Consider the following 18,977-nt stretch of genomic DNA (forward strand, 5'->3'; position numbering starts at 1 on the left):
CCTCTAAACAATGTCTTCATGCAGGTGGATAAGTAGACAGAGAGATACATAGACAGACAGACATTTAGATACTTATGCACGTGTGTGTTTTTGTCACCTGCCAACTCACATGTTTGTGTTTTCTTCCACAGAAAAAACAGAGAACGAAAGACCTTTCCCGGGTGTTCCATTCTTACAGTCCGTACGATCACAAGGTAAGAGAAACGTGTTATTCGTGTGTTGGATTCAAGTCTTTCTGAACATAGAGCACAGTTCCCGCCAGTGGATAGTGATTTTGAAGTACGTTTTCCAATTACATTTGTATTTCCATTTTTTAAAATTTATTTATTTATTTTTTAAAGATTTTATTTATTTGTTTGACAGAGAGAAATCACAAGTAGTCGGAGAGGCAGGCAGAGAGAGAGAGAGGGAAGCAGGCCCCCTGCTGAGCAGAGAGCCCAATGCGGGACTCGATCCCAGGACCCTGAGATCATGACCTGAGCCAAAGGCAGCGGCCCAACCCACCGAGCCACCCAGGCGCCCTGTATTTCCATTTTAATTTGTCAGCAGTTTATCTCTGCTAAAGAAGTCAAAAAATCTTCATTTCTGAACTGAAATAATTACGTCTTATTCACATTAAAATCCAGTTACACGTTGTCCCCGAAATCTCAAAGACGAGGCAAAAATAGATTTGGGGGTGTTATTTACTTGGTTGGTTTTTTTCTTTCCAAACGCTGAAGAAATGAACTTAACTTTTGAATTGGTAAAGACAGTTGAGATAGGCATTACCAGCTCTTTGGCTTTCCATTGCTCCTAACAGAGGTATTTTCTCTGAATAAAATCCCAAAGAAAGAGCAGTATATAGCATAATACCTGAAATGCCCACTTCCAAAAGTTTTGCCCCACAGAAGACCAACCAGATAGTGCCGAGACCCCACGTATTTGTCCCCCATCTTGAAGGACCTATGGCCCATGTTGCTTCATTTGTACCCCACGCTCTTCACTCCCTGTATTTGAAGAATCCCCAGACAACTTTTTACTTGAAAGCATTTCACCATCTATTTGTATAAGAGCTCTTTAAAAACACACACGCACGCACACCTGACTGTCTTAAAAGAAAACTCTCACCACCACATCATCGTGGGGAAATATATTACAGGGTTCCCGAGGCTCCCGCACCACTTCCGCATCATGTAAAGGTTCCAGGAAATCTGTTAATTCGAGGTGATTTCAGAAGCGAACAAAAAATTTGCACACTTGAAATGCTAATATAAACTTCAATCTTGGTCTGTGAATTTACAAGGAGACATGTGGTGGGGATTTTTTAACTAGCCAAAATAAGTAGTGTGAAAACTATTTTCCTCAGTTGAGAATTACGGAGATGTCTGGATTCAGGAGGAAAAAACTGTGCCAGTTGTTCATAGAAGTTGAAAGATTTTCAGTAGCTTCTAGTGTTTCTGTAGTGACCAATTGACTTAAGGCACCAACAATTTGTGAAAGCGGTGTTTATGCTTCATGTGACCATGGCAATCTCTAGTACTAAAAATATTTCATGTTGCGTTTTTCTGCAGTCCCTTTGCAGAATATGGCAATTTGTTTGAAAGAGATCAGGAGAGCCAGTAATGCCTGACGGTAGAGAGAGAAGGTGCCGGCAGATAAGGAACATGCCAGCAAAGGGAAGGAGGCTGGCCGGATTCCTGATAGGAGAGTTGTAGTGTTTTAGATGAGGCCATTTAATTTAATTAACAGGTATGCAGCAATGGCTAAAGTCAACATTCAGGAACAACAAAAGGCTTTGACAAATCAAAGGTCTTGCCCGACTTGTGTAAATTTTGCCCACTTCTAACATTTTTTGATTCACAGTTAAGGGAAATTCCATTACTCTTTTATTAGAACTCTTAATGGAACTTAGCCATTTGCAGCTCCTACCGGCTTCCTCTTCATATCCTTTGTGGCATTGTATCAAAGTCACCTCAGATTATTTTGGCTTCCCTTGTGAAGACTTCATTCCTCTACAAATTAGTCATTGGGCAATGAGGAGTTGAGTATAAGTGCTAGTCGGAGTTCCTTTTGATCTTTGCTTCAGGATCGGTAATAAATTATTGTAAAGAGCTGGACTGCTTGGTGAGTGATTTTTGAAGTTCCAAAGGTTTGGCCTGTTGGCATTCTACTTCATTCTGCATGTGTAGGGACGGAAAAGGGGAAAGTTGCCAGGCAGCTCCTGCCCCTTTCTCCAGCTCCATCCAGACACGTCCCATTGGGTCACTGTCAACCTTTCCTGCTCTTGGTCCGTGTCCATAATGACTAGCACCACAGGGGCTGAGGAACAGACACTGCTCTCTCAGTCTTAGAATCATCCCCCACCTCCCCCATAAATAAAATACAACAAGGAGCTCATGATTCAAGTTACTTTGTCATTTTAAGTACCCAATTATATTAAACAAATTAGCTTTCTAAGCAGATAGGTTTTAACATAGAATGTTTTGTATAAGATGTGGTTAGAGTTGGCTTAAGTATCTCGTGCTTGGTAAGATCTCTGTAGTGATCTTCGAATTAAATATATACATGTTATAAATGAAAGCTTATATAAAATAAAATATAGGCTGTCTGCGACGTGCTTTTAAAAAAAGAATGTGGGGCGCCTGGGTGGCTCAGTGGGTTAAAGCCTCTGCCTTCAGTTCAGGTCATGATCTCGGGGTCCTGGGATCCAGCCCGGCATCGGGCTCTCTGCTCAGCAGGGAGCATGCTTCCTCCTCTCTCTCTGCCTGCCTCTCTGCCTACTTGTGATCTCTGTCTGTCAAATAAATAAATAAAATCTTTTAAAAAAAGAAAAAAAAAAGAATGCAAGGCAGAGAGTGGATAGGATACAGTAAAATCAGACCGGCTATGTGTCAATGATGAATGAAACTGAATGATGAGTTTATGGGGGTTCATCATGCTATTCTGCATATTTTCCTTTTTTTGTTGTTGTTGTTAACTTGGATGGAAATGTTCCTGGGATTGAACATTGTGGTATTCGTTTCCTCTCTAGCTAGATTCCTTTTATCGTTAATTTTTCCCTTGACATAAAGTTATACCAAAGAAGGAACACTCAGCATTTCAGTGGGCTCCTTATGCTGAGTCAACTCAGAAACGCAGCTTCTGTTCTAAAGCTGGCATCATTTCCCAGGGTTTCATCCCAAATTATAGTGGGTCACTGAAATGATAGCCCGGCCTGCTAGAAACTGTTAAAACAGTGGTAATTACAAAGGATAGTCCAACCGTTCTCTTCCCGGTGAGTCAGCTGTGTTTGCTCTTTTCTCCTCCGCAACTCCCCCGGCCCAGCCAAGATTGCTCTTGCCTGACCCCAGGCACAGGAGCGTCACCGGGTTAAACACACCAGTGGTGTTTGAGTGAGGCCAGGTGTGTTTCCTGATCGTCCTTGGAAGCCACTGTTTACGTTGTAAATGGTCAGTTGGGTTTCTCTTAAAAACTGTTGCAGAAAGCAAATAAAGCTTAGAGCAAAATGTGCACTCTGAATTAGTCTTAAGGAAATTACCTGATTTATTTTTTATACTCTAAGACAAATTTGGCTGGAGATGGGAAGAATTTCATTTTGCAGTGTTATCTCTGGTTCCATGACCATTTAAAAAAAACAAAACAAAAAACTATTTCCAGTTCTTGTAATACAGACTTACAGAGAATGGCTTGATGAAAGCCCATTCCCATTTTTCTGTCCTCATAAAAGGGAACATTGGTAAAGAGAATCCAAGGCAGCAGGTAATTTGGTTTTATTTTGTGCTCTGTATGCTGTCCTCTGTGATTTTAATAAACACATCATAAACATAGCTTGTAATTTCTGAAAACACGTCATCCTAACTACCAGGAAAGGTTACAGGTCCAGAACCCTTCCATGTATCTGGAGTTGAATTTTTTTCTTTGGATAAGTTACGGGTAAGCAGAGCAGGGCTATAATTAGAACAGTTTTTATTAAAACTCTGCTTATTAGCATGTGCTGTCTTTGGTCCGAAAGAAGTATTGCCGTGCATAGAAAAGATGTCTCTCTCTCTCCCTCTTTATTTCCTTCCATGCCCTCCTTTTTCTTTCTTGTTAGGTTTTTATCAGAGTTATGTGTTCAGGGGGGAATCTCAGTTTATTAGCTAAACACAGATGTTTATCATCTGCTAACGTTAAAAAGCTATAAAATACGAAAATTGGAAGAAAAAGTACACAATTCTGTTTCAGTCTGTGGTGGTTTTTAATATCTGGATAGTTTAGTCTCTAAACAGTTATTCTGTGTAACTTTTTCATATATTCCACCATTAAAAGTGAGTCTTAAATGGGTTACTGTTACAGTTTCTATATTTTATAAAGTGAACATCTCATGTTCTTGGAATGACTGTTATTATTTCAGAATTTTCTACATTCATGGACATAAATACATAAACACATGTGAGAGAAGAAACATTACTGTAAAGCCATGTTGGTGGAAGTGGCTTTTCCTTTTTGGCTTTTTGGGGGTTTGTTTGTTTGTTTGTTTTTTGGTGACTAGTGTTATTTTAAGAGTTTTTCTATCAACACAGACATACATCAGCTGAGCTGTACACAAATTCCTTGGTGCCCCCACAAGCAGCTGTGTATGAGTTACCATACAAGCAGATAGGAGACCGACATCAGTGCTTTACACAGCCAGGGGCCTTCTGTGCGGGAGTCTCTGCGCCTGAAACCCAGCTCAAAGCCTGCCCGCCCGCCAGCCAGGGCCCAGCCTGTCCACCCCACTGTTTAATTCTCTCCCCCACCTCGTTACTTCTTCAAGTCCCCCATCCACAAGCAGTCCATTTTTAAAAAGAATACTTCTAACAGGCATACATGTCTGGCTTCCCCCAAAATAATCCACCCCAGCAGCAGCTACAAAGAGGGTGGTTATGGCTTCCAGAAGCCAGAGCTCCATTAAAAACTGGCAGCAGGCTAAAAGGAGGGCAAGGCCAAGGCCATAAAGACGCTAAGTCATCAACAAAGGAACTCAGAAGTGCCGCTACCCAGGACCACTTAATTTGGACCCAGATACCTAAAGATCCCTACCCATTTTTGCAGTCTCGGAGTAAAATAATTGGCCCTGAATTACATGAAGAGGCAGATGTTTGAGGATAGTAGAGACGTGTATGGTCTATTTTTAGAAATATTTCTATTTTAAGGATAGGTATTATTTATCTTGGAAACTTAGGAATAGCTGTTTTTTTTAAAGGTTGGATGAATGAAGTATTACTGTAGAATGTGGTTTAATAACAGAGAAAATAGTAAGAGGGGTTGAACATAGTTGGGTAAAGGACGAAATACTGTTTGCGGGCAGAAAAAATGAGCAGAGAATCCATATTTCCCCAAATTACTTTTTTGTATTATTAGATACTGTAAAAACATCAAAGTACACGACATTTTTATCTCAAAGAGTATGCTAGGCATAACTTGAGTAGAAGAATTATAACTAACTTATCGGTACAGTGCATTTTTAAGTGTGATATTAAATGTACAAAAATACCGACTTGTATTTGCATAACCCACACTTCCTAAGGCTACCTTAAACTCTGCTATTAATACAAACACATCTGGGAATTCATGCCTCCCTGTGCGCCGTGAAATATGATTTAATAAAAAAATGTAAAAAAAATATTGTCTGTGGCTTTATGTAGACAGAAGCATACAGCAAAAGTTTATTTTTAAAGTCTTGGGGGAAAAAAGTCATGGGATATACCACCACCCTCCCTTCCCTGAGAGACTGTAGTCCCTGTGGCATTGAGTCCCATAAATACATATGTCCTACCTGGGACGAAAGGGGCAGTTTCGCATTAGAGATCCTGTATTGATCTACATTTCTCCATCAGTCGGATTTGTCTGGTGATTTAAGATAACAGAAGTCCCTCTACCCGGCTCTCTCTGCTTGGAGAATAACGGTCATTCGACTCAGTGCCGAGGCAGCCGCAGTATGGTCAAGCCGTCATCATCCCCTGCGCGGGGAGGAACGTGTCGCAACAGAGCGGTTTGAGTGGTTCCTCCCGAGGGGAGATGGGAATTTGGATCCCGGCCTGCTGGCCCTGGTGCGCTTCGAGCTATCTGCTGTCTGGAAATAGCACATTCGGTTTTTAACGGATGCGGCGCTTTACCATAGCCAGATCCGCACGGCGCGTGCGGGCAGAGAGACAAGTTATTGACTCGGCGTGTTGACGCCACGCTTCGCACAGCTTGTCCAAAGCCATTTGTGCATGCCACTCTCTTCCCCATCTTTGGCAAAGACCAAAAAATGTTTAGAAAGCGGCTGGGCTGCCTGAATGGCTCAGCAGGTTAAAGCCTTTGACTCAGGTCATGATCCCAGGGTCGTGGGATCGAGCCCCGCATTGGGCTTTCTGCTCAGCAGGGAGCCTCCTTCCTCCTCTCTCTCTGCCTGCCTGTCTGCCTACTTGTGATCTCTGTCAAATAAATAAATAAAATCTTTTCAAAAAAGGGTGAGGGGAGGTGTTGCTAAGTATCAGGAACGACTGGATAAATGCCCAGTTGGTCGAGTTGCTTACTGTTGTAGAGCCGCGAGGCACGGGGAAGTGAGTACTTCAGGAAGGAGTAAACCCCCGTTCACATCCCATGATCTCTACCCTAAAGCCGAATGACGAACTCAAGCTTCAAAGCAAAGTGCATCTCTAAAGCACATCCCGCTAGAACTCTGCGCCCCCGTTTGTTAAAATGTCTTCCCTCTCAAGGGGATCCTAGAGCCATTAGCGAGGTGCAGACGTGGCTCGGCGGGGTTTTCCTTCAGCAGTAAATGCGTCTGGCTACCCTTCTGCTTCCTGATCTGTGCCAGCCTGACCCAAAGGCTGCGTCTTCATATTTAACCCTCCCCAGCGAGTGATTCAAGTCGTCTAACTCAACAGCTTTCCTTGAGCATCACTTTGCCACTGTATCTCTGTATTTTTCTCTTTTCCTTCTAAAATGACATTGATCTAAAACCCAAACATTTTTTTTACACGTTAGTTTATGATGTGACCCGAACCACAAGGACGGGGGATACGGAAGGAGGCGAAAGGGCAGACACAGATCCCGGCCCGGCGGATGCCAGCTCCCTGCTTTGCCAGTCACCCTGGGGACTGACAAAGAGAATGGAATCTGAGGGGACCTTTTAGTATTGTTGTTGTTATTATTATTATTCAGGTATAGAGTGCACACCATGTAACTGGCACTATCCCCAAAGCTTCACAGACCTGCAGAAGCCCTTTACTCTTCATACCGACCCTATAAGATGAGGACTCGGGTTATCCCCTATTTTACAAGTGAGGAGACAGACCCGGGAGATCCTCTGACTGCTCAGGGTCACAGAGCCCGTAAGTTACAGAGCAGTCAGGCTCGAGTCCAGGCTCATCACCCTGGTACCAGGAGTAGCTGAAGAGTCACCGTGTAAGATGCTCTAATAAAAGGTGGACTGACCCTTAAGGTCATGGCCAAAGTGACCCTTCTTCCCCTGCCTCTCCCCCCGGCCCCCACCACTTCCTAGTCAAATTCTAGGTAGGTGAGCTGTAGGGAGAACGAAGTGCGAGACGGAATGAAAGGGACCAAAGTCAGAAGCAGGGGAGGAGCATCGAGGAGTCCGTGGACTGAGCTCCTGGTGAAGCAGACAGTAAAGCAGCCAGGCCAGACCCTGAAAACCACCGCCCTGACCCCCAGTGTCCGGGGCCCAGCTGGCTGATTGACCATCAGCCTGGGGCCGAGATGTGTTGAGTAAAGCTGGATGGATGTCAGGGCGAGTATGACCAGAGACCAATAGATCAGGCTGGCCCGCGCTCTGTTCCCCATCTTGCCTTCCCGCACTCCTGCCTGCCTTCTTCGGGACCAACAGGGTAGGAGGTGTCCAAGCCAGAGAAATAGGGTAAGGCAGAGTCTAAACCACTGAGAAAGGTTGAGGAGAAAGTCATCTGAAGCCGTGACACGTCGGCATGGGAAAACAGTGGCAGAGCAGCTTAGAAGCAGGTAGGATGGCGTCCTGGGCCACTTATCCAGACCCCAACTGGCACTGTGGCTACCTTTTATGGGCAGGCGGGGTCATGATGCAGAAATTGGGAAGTTTCCTGGATCTGGAGGTAAGAACATCATAGTTAGTAGATGACTCTCTCCCCTCCACCTCCCCACCCAAGCACTCTTAGAAATCTTAGTAATAGGGGAAGAAGCTTTGCCAACATGCAATAAAAGTATTGATAATAAGAGTATTGATAAAAAATAATCAAAAGAACATCTACGTACATACGGCAGTTACTGTGTTTTCAAATTACTTCTCAAACCTGAAGGAGTCTCCGTTTTTCCTGCCATTGCTTGCGCAACGCCGCTACGAAATTCACCAGCACAGGGTGGAAGTGAGCCGAGGGCAGGGAGAGGAACAGCATTGTATCAGGAGCTGAAGGTGCCCTACAGCCACCCCGGGCTTACGCCACTCTGTTCCACCAGTCACCGTGCCTATCCTCCGTCATCAGTCTCTGCACCCTGTCCCAAGCCTGTCTGTGTCTCATCAGCACTGTGCACGACCGCTTACCGGCCTTTCCCACTACCACTGGGACAACACTTGTGTCTGGCTTAGTAGCCAGTCGGTATGCTAGGGTTGCCAGAATGGACAAATAAAAACACAGCGCACCCAGTTAAATTCAAATTTCAGCTAAACAGTGAGCATTTTTTTATATGAATTAAGTCCCACACAATAGTAGGACGTAGATATACTGAAAATTTATTCATTCATCTAAAATTAATAGGCACCTGGGTGTGCTCTTTTTATCTGGCAACCCAGGCTGCACAGGTATGACATAGTTCACTTTGGCAAATTGAGACAGAAAGATGAAAAGTAAAGAAAATCCCAAAATGGAAGGAAATTTTTAAAAAATGATGTTAAAACCTCTCCTGCATTCGGTGCTAAGGACGTAAGAATATTTGCTCCTCCTCCTCATCCCACCCTTATTTGCACACCGTGCCTGGCCTCCTCTCAAAGACGGACGCCCATGACAGATATTTTTAATTAAGAAGAGAGAACTAGGGGCACTTGGGTGGCTCAGTGGGTTAAGCTGCTGCCTTTGGCTCAGGTCATGATCTCAGGGTCCTGGGATCGAGCCCCATGTCGGGCTCTCTGCCCAGTGGGGAGTCTGCGTCCTCCTCTTTCTCTGCCTGCCTCTCTGCCTGCTTGTCATTTCTCTCTCTCTCTCTCTCTCTCTCTCTGTCAAATAAATAAAACCTTAAAAAAAAAAAAGAAGAGAGAACTAGGACACCTGGGTGGCTCAGTCTGTTAAGCGTCTGCCTTCCACTCAGGTCATGATCCCAGGTTCTGAGACTGAGCCCTGCATTGGGCTCCTTGCTCAGTGGGGAGCCTGTTTCTCTCTCTTCCTCTGCCCCTCCTCCATGCTTATTTTCTCTTTCTCTCTCTCTCCTCCAAATAAATAAAGTCTTTAAAAAAAGGAAAGAAAGAAAAAGAAAAAGAAGATAGAACCTGCCGGAAGGGGGGTGGGTGGGTGGATGGGGACGAAGGAGGGCACTTGTGATGTTGGCAAGTGTTGAGTCACTATATTGCACACCTGAAGCTAGTATGACACTGTATGTTAACTAACTAGGATTTAAATAAACTCTTTTTTTTTTTTTTTAAAGATTTTATTTATTTATTTGACAGAGAGAGTTCACAGTAGACAGGCAGGCAGAGAGAGAGAGAGGGAAGCAGGCTCCCTGCTGAGCAGAGATCCCGATGCGGGACTCGATCCCAGGATACTGAGATCATGACCTGAGCCGAAGGCAGCGGCTTAACCCACTGAGCCACCCAGGCGCCCTAAATAAACTCTTAAATAGAAAAAGAAGATAAGGGACGCGTGGGTGGCTCAGTTGTTAAATATCTGCTTTCGGCTCAGGTCATGATCCCAGGTTCTGGGATCTAGTCCCACATCAGGCTCCTTGCTCAGTGGGAAGCCTGCTTCTCTCTCTCCCTCCTCACTGCTTGTGTTCCCTCTCTGGCTGTGTCTCTATGAAATAAATAACTAAAATCTTAAAAAAGAAGAAAAAAACAACTTACTCATTTGACCTTAGTTCTCTAAAATCTTATAACAGCATTTTACCCTGGGAAATCTGTCTGGGAAATTGCTTGGAAGACACAAACAGAAGTTAAATTAAAACATACCCATACCTTACTTTCAAGGAATAAGAATTTTCATTTCCCCCCTGAAAAGCACACTTTGTTTCTCAGCAGTATATTTTATCCATAAAACATAATTAATGACTTCTTCGTAGCTGAAGTTATTTCTGTTGAGATGTACAGAGAAACATTAATGCTGGTGGTGCTCGTCGCAAGTAATGTAGAGTCACTAGAGGAATGAGGAAGCTCATTCTGCTTTTCTTTTCTCTCTCTCTCTCTCTTCTTAGCTCTACTGCTCAAGTTTTAAGACTGTCCAGAGTCCTGTGATTGGTGGGCTGTGGGTTGATGCTGTTTGCGGAATGGGCTCCCCAGGCCTGGCCTGTGTCTTCCTCAGCCCATCATTAACAGTGGCTGAAAGGCCTCGGTCTGTGCGCCCCTCTCATATGATTACCAACCCGCGATACAGAGTCAGACTTGCACGATTTCCAGAATTCTTTTGGCCAAAAACAGTGAAATGCAAGTATTTCCATGGGCCAATAATTCACTCTCTCTCGGGTTTTTGCGCAACATTAAGAAGACGGGATTACAGTTAGCATCTGTGGTGTTTTTCTCGTGTATACATTAACACTCTAATCCTGAAATTGGAAAACTGGCATTTTAGCATCTGGGGAAAAAAAAAAGTTAACTAGCTTCTTCTAATGACTGCTAATATTTTCCATTATTCAACACTACCTTGGGGTGCCTTTCAGAATTCCGGAGATATTTTAAAGGCACACGTGTCAAATAAAAATAAGAGAGTTCTAAAAACCCAAGTTCTTTTTAATTTAGCTAATGTATGGAACACACATGGGTAAGAAAGGAGACTATCCATTTTTAATTACCATAAAGTCTAATAATCCAGCTACCGTGCATAAAACAGATCTCTAATTCCGTTTAAGATTTTTTTCTTTTGAGGGGGGATGATTTTAAAGCTGCTTGTTTGTCTCTACCCCTCACTATTTCCTATCCACACTTTGTTTTTCTGATCTAATTTAAAATTTTAAGTTGTCGCGGGTTAAGGTTTCATTTGACCTTTTCCACCACCCCATCGTCCTAGGCCTTTTTCACGCTCTCTTGTTTTCGGTTGTCTCTAGGTGCAGGCTGATTACCTTCCCTTGTCCATCCTGGGCATTCATGTCTTCTTGCATTTCTCCACTGTTTCTTAAATATTCTTGCCTTTTGCCCTGCATAATGTGTCTCCTTGGGGTCTTGATGTGGGGTCTTGAGTCCTGGTACTTCCCTTCCACTGGAGCTAGTCACTGATGGCTGGACACAGTGGTCCACCCTCCGATTATACAGTCGTAACTGTAGAGCTGGGAACACCATTAGAGTTCCTGCAGTCCTACCTCACCCCCATCCCATCTCCACTGCGTAGGTGAGAACAGGGTCCTTGTGTCCTGCTGAATTCATCCTTCCGAATTCAGTTTCATTTCCCCTTTTCAGATGCCCCAGGAAAATTGATCTCACACTACCACTCTGACGCACGTATGCCTTTATTACTTGACTTGTCGTGCTCTGAGAATTCAGCTCCATCCAATAAATGTGGGTTTTTCCCTGGAGGACAGGCACAGTGACGGGGCTAAGATATGCTCATAATCCAGCGGGGCAGTAGAGGGAGATGGCAGCAAATACTGCATTTTCTTACTTTGCTCTGTTAAGTATTATTATTGGCCTAACTGTTCCATCCTGCTGCACTGTGGGTGTCTGCAGGACGGAGATCACATCTTGCTTTGTTTTTCCCCTCTCCAAGGAAAGACCCCAGATTCCGGATCAGAATTTAACGTGTTGTATATATGAAGTGTATTTTACTTTTCTTTTGATCTGCCAACATAACTATACAAAAGCACTTACCCATCATCCCAAGGATACAGGGTTAAAACCCAGTGTCTTAATTGCCGGTTTGAGGCTCTGCCCCTGTCACTACATAGTTGGAATGTTCCAGGAGTAATGGCCACAGCTGTGGGCGAGGGTACTAAGTTTGTTCTCCGTTTTTGATTATAAAGTCAATAACAGAATGCTTACTGCTATATCAAAGAAAGCCTCCTCCTCACCCTTACAGAACCTTGTTCACTTAACCAGAAGCAACCACTCTTTCTGGTTTTATGTGTTTATTTCTAGGATTATTTTTACCTACGTAAGCACATACCTATCTGTGTTTTATATAGACACTTGCTTTTTTATTCACATATTAACATAGATACAAATTCTTACATTTCCTCTTTCATACAATTGCACGTCTTGGAGATGATTTCAACCAGTACATAAAGAACTACCTCATCCCTTTTTGAAAAAGTAAATGGATGTGTTCTGTACCAGGTATTGGCCATATCTAACTAGACTCGTACTGATGGATCTTCGGGTAGCTTCTGATCTTCTAATCTTACAGATAGTGCTGCGGTGTATAATCTCACGAACGTGTCCTTTCATGTCTGTGTAACTATCAACCGTATGATAAATTTCTAGAAGTAGAATGACTGTATCATAGGTGAGTGCGTTTTAAATCACAAGGATAGCAGGTTACCCACCAAATGAGATGTTCCAGAGTACATTCCCACCCTCAAGGTAAAACAGCATTTCCTGACACCCTCTCCTACACGCTGTGTCAACTAACTTTTAAAATCTTCTCCTCTTAGTTACAAAGAATAATTTGGTCTTCAATTTACATTGCTATCTTGACCTTGCCGTGCTGTGTGACCTTGCCAAGATACTTAAGTTTTCTTTACCTCTGTTTCCTCCATAAAATGAGAAGAATAATGTATTTCATAGACTCTGAAACACTATTAATTATAAGTCTTGCCCTTAATTTATATAATACTGAGGAAGGAAAGCAGCATTGCTCATTATAATGTCGAGACACCATCTTAGAAGACACCATTTCATTTAGAAGACACATCTCAAACCAAGAGGTGCAAAAATGTCAAGTAATACACATTTTAGAATTAGTGAAATTTGCTAGTATCTGCTTTATAGGACCATCATAAGGGTGAAGTGGAAGGCTTCTGGAAGAGTACCCAGTACATAGTAAGTACTCAATGAATTCTTGTTCTTTTAGTAAAAGTATAGTTATTATAATTATATATATAATATATAACATATTATATATATAGTATATATATGCTGCTATTATATATATTATATATCATATATTATATCATATATATCATATATATGTATATATACATACACATAATGTATATATATAATATAGTCAAGCTGCGAAAGGCAGCTCGACTTCAGGCCTGCTTCTGCATATATAATATAACATATATAATATATATTATAATAGCTATGTATTATAGTTATTAAAATGTCAGTGACAATACTAGGACCCAGCATATAAGACATTCTCAGAAGATGGCCCTGTTATCATTATTGTTATTAATGCAAATTTATACTTATTAGAATACAAGCAGGGATTTTGTCTGTTTTTTTTTTTTTTAATTATTTTTATTGACGTATAATGTGTTATTTGCCTCATGGGTACAGGTCTGTGAATCATCAGGCTTACACATTTCACAGCACTCACCATAGCACATGCCCTCCCCGGTGTCCATCACCCAGCCACCCCATCCTTCCCCCACCCCAGGAACCCTCAGTTTGTTTCCTGAGATTAAGAGTCTCTTATAGTTTGTGTCCCTCCTGATCCCATCTTGTTTCATTTTTTCCTTCCCTGCCCCCCATGACGCCCCACCCTGCCTCTCAAATTCCTCATATCAGAGAGATCGTATGACAGTTGTCTTTCTCTGATTGATTTATTTTGCTCAGCATAATACCCTCTAGTGCCGTCCACATTGTTGCAAATGACAAGATTTCATTTCTTTTGATGGCTGCATAGTATTCCATTGATGTATATACATAAGTGTGTGTGTGCGTGTTTATTACATCTTCCTTATCCATTCATTTGTTGATGGGTGAATGGACATCTAGGCTCTTTCCATAGTGTGGCTATTGTGGACATTGCTGCTACAAACATTTGGGTGCACGTGCCCCTTCGGATCACTACATTTGTATTGTTAGGGTAAATACCCAGTAGTGTGTTTGCTGGGTCGTGGGATAGCTCTATTTTCAACTACTTGAGGAACCTCCATACTGTTTTCTAGAGTGACTGCACCAGCTTGCATTCCCACCAATGGTGTAGGAGGGTTCCCCTTTCTCCACATCCTCACCAACACCTGTCATTTCCTGACTTGTTAATTTTAGCCATTGTGGTTTTGATTTATATTTCCCTGATGCTGAGTGATGCTGAACACTTTTTCCTATGTCTGTTGGCCAGCTGGATGTCTTCTTTGCAGAAATGTCTGTTCATGTCTTCTGCCTATTTCTTGATTGGATTATTTGTTCTTTGGGTGTTGCGATTGGTTAAGTTGTTTATAGATTTTTGGATACTATCCCTTTAACTGACATGTCATTTATGAGTATCTTCTCCCATTCTGTCAGTTGTCTTTTGGTTTTGTTGACTCTTTCCTTTGCTGTGCAAAAGCTTTTGATCTTGATGAAGTCCCAGTAGTTCATTTTTGTCCTTAATTCCCTTGCCTTTGGCGATGTTTCTGGGAAGAAGTTGCCACAGCAACCCAAAGAGGTTGCTGCCTGTGTTCTCCTCAAGGATTTTGATGGATTCCTGTCTCACATTGAGGTCTTTCATCTATTTGGAGTCTACTTATGTGTGTGGTGTAAGGATATGGTCCAGTTTCATTTTTCTGCATGTGGCTGTCCAATTTCCCCAACACCATCTGTTGAAGAGACTGTATTTCTTCCATTGGATATTCTTTCCTACTTTGTCCAGGATTAGTTAACCATAGAGTTGAGGGTCTGTTTCTGGGCTCTCTATTCTGTTCCAATGATCTATGTTTCTGTTTTTATGCCAGTACTATACTGTCTTGAAGATTACAGCTTTGTAATAGAGCTTGAAGTCTGGAATTGTGATGCCATCAACTTCGGCTTTCTTTTTCAACATTCCTCTGGCTATTCGAGGTCTTTTCTGCTTCCATATAAATTTTAGGATTATTTGTTCCATTTCTTTGAAAAACATTGATGGTATTTTGACAGGGATTGCATTCAATGTGTAGATTGCTTTAGTAGCATCAACATTTTCACACTATTTGTTCTTCCAACCCATGAGCATGGAATGTTTTTCCATTTCTTTGTGTCTTCCTCAATTTCTTTCATGGGTACTTTATAGTTTCCTTAGTACAGATTCTTTACCTCTTTGGTTAGGTTTATTCCTAGGTATTCTATGGTTTTGTGTACAATTGTAAATGAGATTAAGTCCTTAATTTCTCTTTCTTCTATCTTGCTGTTGGTGTATAGAAATGCAACTGATTTCTGTGCATTGATTTTATATCCTGACACTTTACCAAATTCCTGTATAAGTTCTAGCAGTTTTAGAATGGAGTCTTTTGGGGTTTCCACATAAAGTATCATATCATCTGCAAGGAGTCAGAGTTTGACTTCTTCTTTGCCAATTCAGATGCCTTTTTTTTCTTTTTGTTGCCTAATTGCTGAGGTTAGGACTTCTAGTACTATGTTGCATAGCAGTGGTGATAGTGGTCATCCCTGCCGGGTTCCTGAACTTACAGTAAAAGCTCGCAGTTTTTCCCTATTGAGTATGATATTCACTGTGGGTTTTTCATGCATGGTTTTTATGATGCTGAGGTATGTACCCTTTATCCCTACACACTTTGAAGGGTTTTAATCAAGAAAGGATGCTGTACTTTGTCAAATGCTTTTTCAGCATCTATTGAGAGTATCAAATGGTTCTTGTTCTTTCTTTTATTAGTGTATTGTATCACATTGATTGATTTGAGGATGTTGAACCAAACTTGCAGCTCAGGAATAAATTCCACTTGGTCATGGTGAAAAATCATTTAATGTACTGTTGGACCCTACTGGCTAGTATTTTGGTGAGAATTTTTACATCCGTGATCAAGGATATTGGTCTGTAATTCTTTTTGATGAGGTCTTTGTCTGGTTTTGGGAGCAAGGTAATACTGGCCTCAGAAAATGAAATTGGAAGTTTTCTTCCATTTCTATTTTTTGGAGCAGTTTCAGGAGAAAGGTACTAATTCTTCATTAAATGTTTTGTAGAATTTCCCTGGGAAGCCGACTGGTCCTGGGCTCTTGTTTGTTGGGCAATTTTTGATGATAGCTTCCACCTCCTTATTGGTTATGGTTCTGTTCAGGTTTTCTATTTCTTCCTGGTTCAGTATTGGTAGTTTATATGTCTCTAGGAATGCATCCATTTCTTTCAGATTGTCAAATTTGCTGGCATATAGTTGCTCATAATGTTTTCTTGTAATTGTTTGTATTTCTTTGGTGTTGGTTGTGATTTCTCCTCTTTCATTCATGATTTTATTTATTTGGGTCCTTTGTCTTTTCCTTTTGATACATCTGGCCAGGGGTTTATCAAACTTATTAACTGTTTCAAAGAACCAGCTCCTAGTTTCATTGATTTGCTCTACTATTCTTTTGGTTTCTATTTCACTGATTTCTGCTCTGATTTTTATTATTCCTCTTCTCCTACTGAGTTTAGGCTTTCTTTGCTGTTCTTTCTCCAGCTCCTTTAGGTATAGGATTAGGTTGTATACTTGAGACCTTTTTGTTTTTTCCAAAATGCTTGTATCACTGTATACTTTCCTCTCAGGACTGCCATTGCTATGTCCCAAGGCTTTTGAACAGTTATGTTTTTATTTCCATTTGTTTCCACGAATTTTTTCAATTCTTTAATTTCCTGGTTGACCCATTCATTCTTTAGTAGGATGCTCTTAACCTCCATGTATTTGAGTTCATTCCAACTTTCCCCTTGTGATTGAGTTCTAGCTTCAGAGCATTGTGGTCTGAAAATATGCAAGGAATGATCCCAATCTTTTGGACCAGTTGAGACCTGATTTCTGACCCAGGATCTGATCAATTCTAGAGAATGTTCCGTGTGCACTTGAGAAAAATATGTATTCTTTTGCTTTGGGATGGAATGTTCTGAATATATCTGTGATATCCGTCTGGTCCAGTGTGTCATTTAAGGCCTTTATTTCCTTGTTGATCTTTTGCTTAGATGATCTGTGCATTCCAGTGAGGGGGATTATTATTATTATTGTATTATTGTCGATGTGTTTCTTTGACTTTATTATTAATTGGTTTATGTAATTGGCTATTCCCATGTTAGGGGCATAGATATTTATAATTGTTAGAACTTCTGTTGGACAGACCATTTAAGTATGATATAGTGTCCTTCCTCATCTCTTATTAGAGTTTTTGGCTTAAAATCTAATTTATCTGTTATAAGGATTGCCACCCCAACTTTCTTTTCATGTCCACTGGCATGGTAAATTGTTTTCCACCCCCCCCACTTTAAGTCTGGATGTGTCTTTGGGTCAAAAATGAGTTTCTCTCAGACAGCATATCGATGGGTCTTATCCATTCTGATACCCTGTGTTTTTTGATTGGGTTATTTAGCCCACTTACATTTAGGGTAACTACTGAAAGATAAGAATTTAATGCCATTTTATTGCCTGTAAGGTGACTATTACTGTATATTTTCTCTGATCCTTTCTGATCTGTTACTTTTAGACTCTCTCTTTGCTTAGAGGACCCCCTTTCAGTATTTCCTGTAGGGCTGGTTTGGTGTTTGCAAATTCTTTTAATGTTTGTGTGTCTTTGAAGCTTTTTATCTCTCCTTCTATTTTCAGTGATAGCCTAGCTGGATATAGTATTCTTGGCTGCATATTTTTTCTCTTCTAGTCCTCTGAATATATCATGCCAGTCCTTTCTGGCCTGCCAGGTCTCTGTGGATAAGTCTGCTGTCAATCTAATATTTCTACCATTGTATGTTACCTCTTGTCCTGAGCTGCTTTCAGGATTTTTCTCTTTGTCACTGAGACTTGGAAGTTTTACTATTAGATGATGGGATGTTGACCTATTTTTATTGATTTTGAGGGGAATTCTCTGTGCCTCCTGGATTTTGATGCTTGTTCCCTTTGCCATATTAGGGAAATTCTCTACTATAATTTGCTCCAATATACCTTCTGCCACCCTCTCTCTCTTCCTTCTTCTTCTGGGATCCCAATTATTCTAATATTGTTTTGTCTTATGGTATCACTTATCTTTCGAATCATCCCCTCATGGTCCAGTAGTGTTTGTCTCTTTTTCTCAGCTTATTTATTCTCCATCATGTGGTCTTCTATATCACTAATTGTCTCTTCTGCCTCATTTATCCTAGCAGTAAGAGCTTCCATTTTTTATTGCACCTCATTAATAGCTTTTTTATTTCAACTTGGTTAGATTTTAGTTCTTTTATTTCTCCAGAAAGGGACTTTATTTCTCCAGAAAGGGATTCTCTAATATCTTCCATGCCTTTTTCGAGCCCAGCTAGCTCCTTGATGATCGTCATTCTGAACTCTAGTTCTGACATATTACTAGTGTCAGTATTGATTAGGTCCCTAGGCATTAATACTGCCTCTTATTTTTGTTTTTGTTTGTTTGTTTGTTTTGGGGGGGGGTTGTGGTGAGTTTTTCCACCTTGTCATTTTATCCAGATAAGAATATATGAATGAGAGAATAAAATACTAAAAGGGTGGTAATGACCCCAGAAAAATATATTTACCCAAATCAGAAGAAACCTGAAATGCGGGGGCGGGGGGGGGTGAGAAGAAAGGAGGGAGAATTTAAGAAATGAAAATATATATATATATATATATATATATATATATATATATGAATAGAACAGAGTCACCCACTTGATTTTCAGTGTATTCTGATCTGTTAGAAGAAACTTCCCCCCAAAATTTAAAAGAAAGGAAAACATATGTGTGTGTGTGTGTGTATATATATATATATATATATGAATGAAAGGGTA

At 41.2% G+C, this 18,977-nt stretch overlaps 1 protein-coding gene across 3 annotated transcripts in view; it reads left to right on the forward strand.

Annotated features, from left to right (window-relative positions):
* The window catches only part of CDKAL1 (CDK5 regulatory subunit associated protein 1 like 1), a 634,401-nt gene that overhangs the window by 514,168 nt on the left and 101,256 nt on the right, over window positions 1–18,977 (forward strand). For all 3 annotated transcript variants that reach the window (XM_059399529.1, XM_059399532.1, XM_059399531.1), the window contains one exon: window positions 132–194. In XM_059399529.1, the coding sequence (XP_059255512.1) occupies window positions 132–194 (63 nt within the window). The remainder of the gene's footprint in view (window positions 1–131; window positions 195–18,977) is intronic.

The sequence above is a fragment of the Mustela nigripes genome, chromosome 5 (genome assembly GCF_022355385.1).
Source record: "Mustela nigripes isolate SB6536 chromosome 5, MUSNIG.SB6536, whole genome shotgun sequence".
NCBI lineage: Eukaryota > Metazoa > Chordata > Mammalia > Carnivora > Mustelidae > Mustela > Mustela nigripes.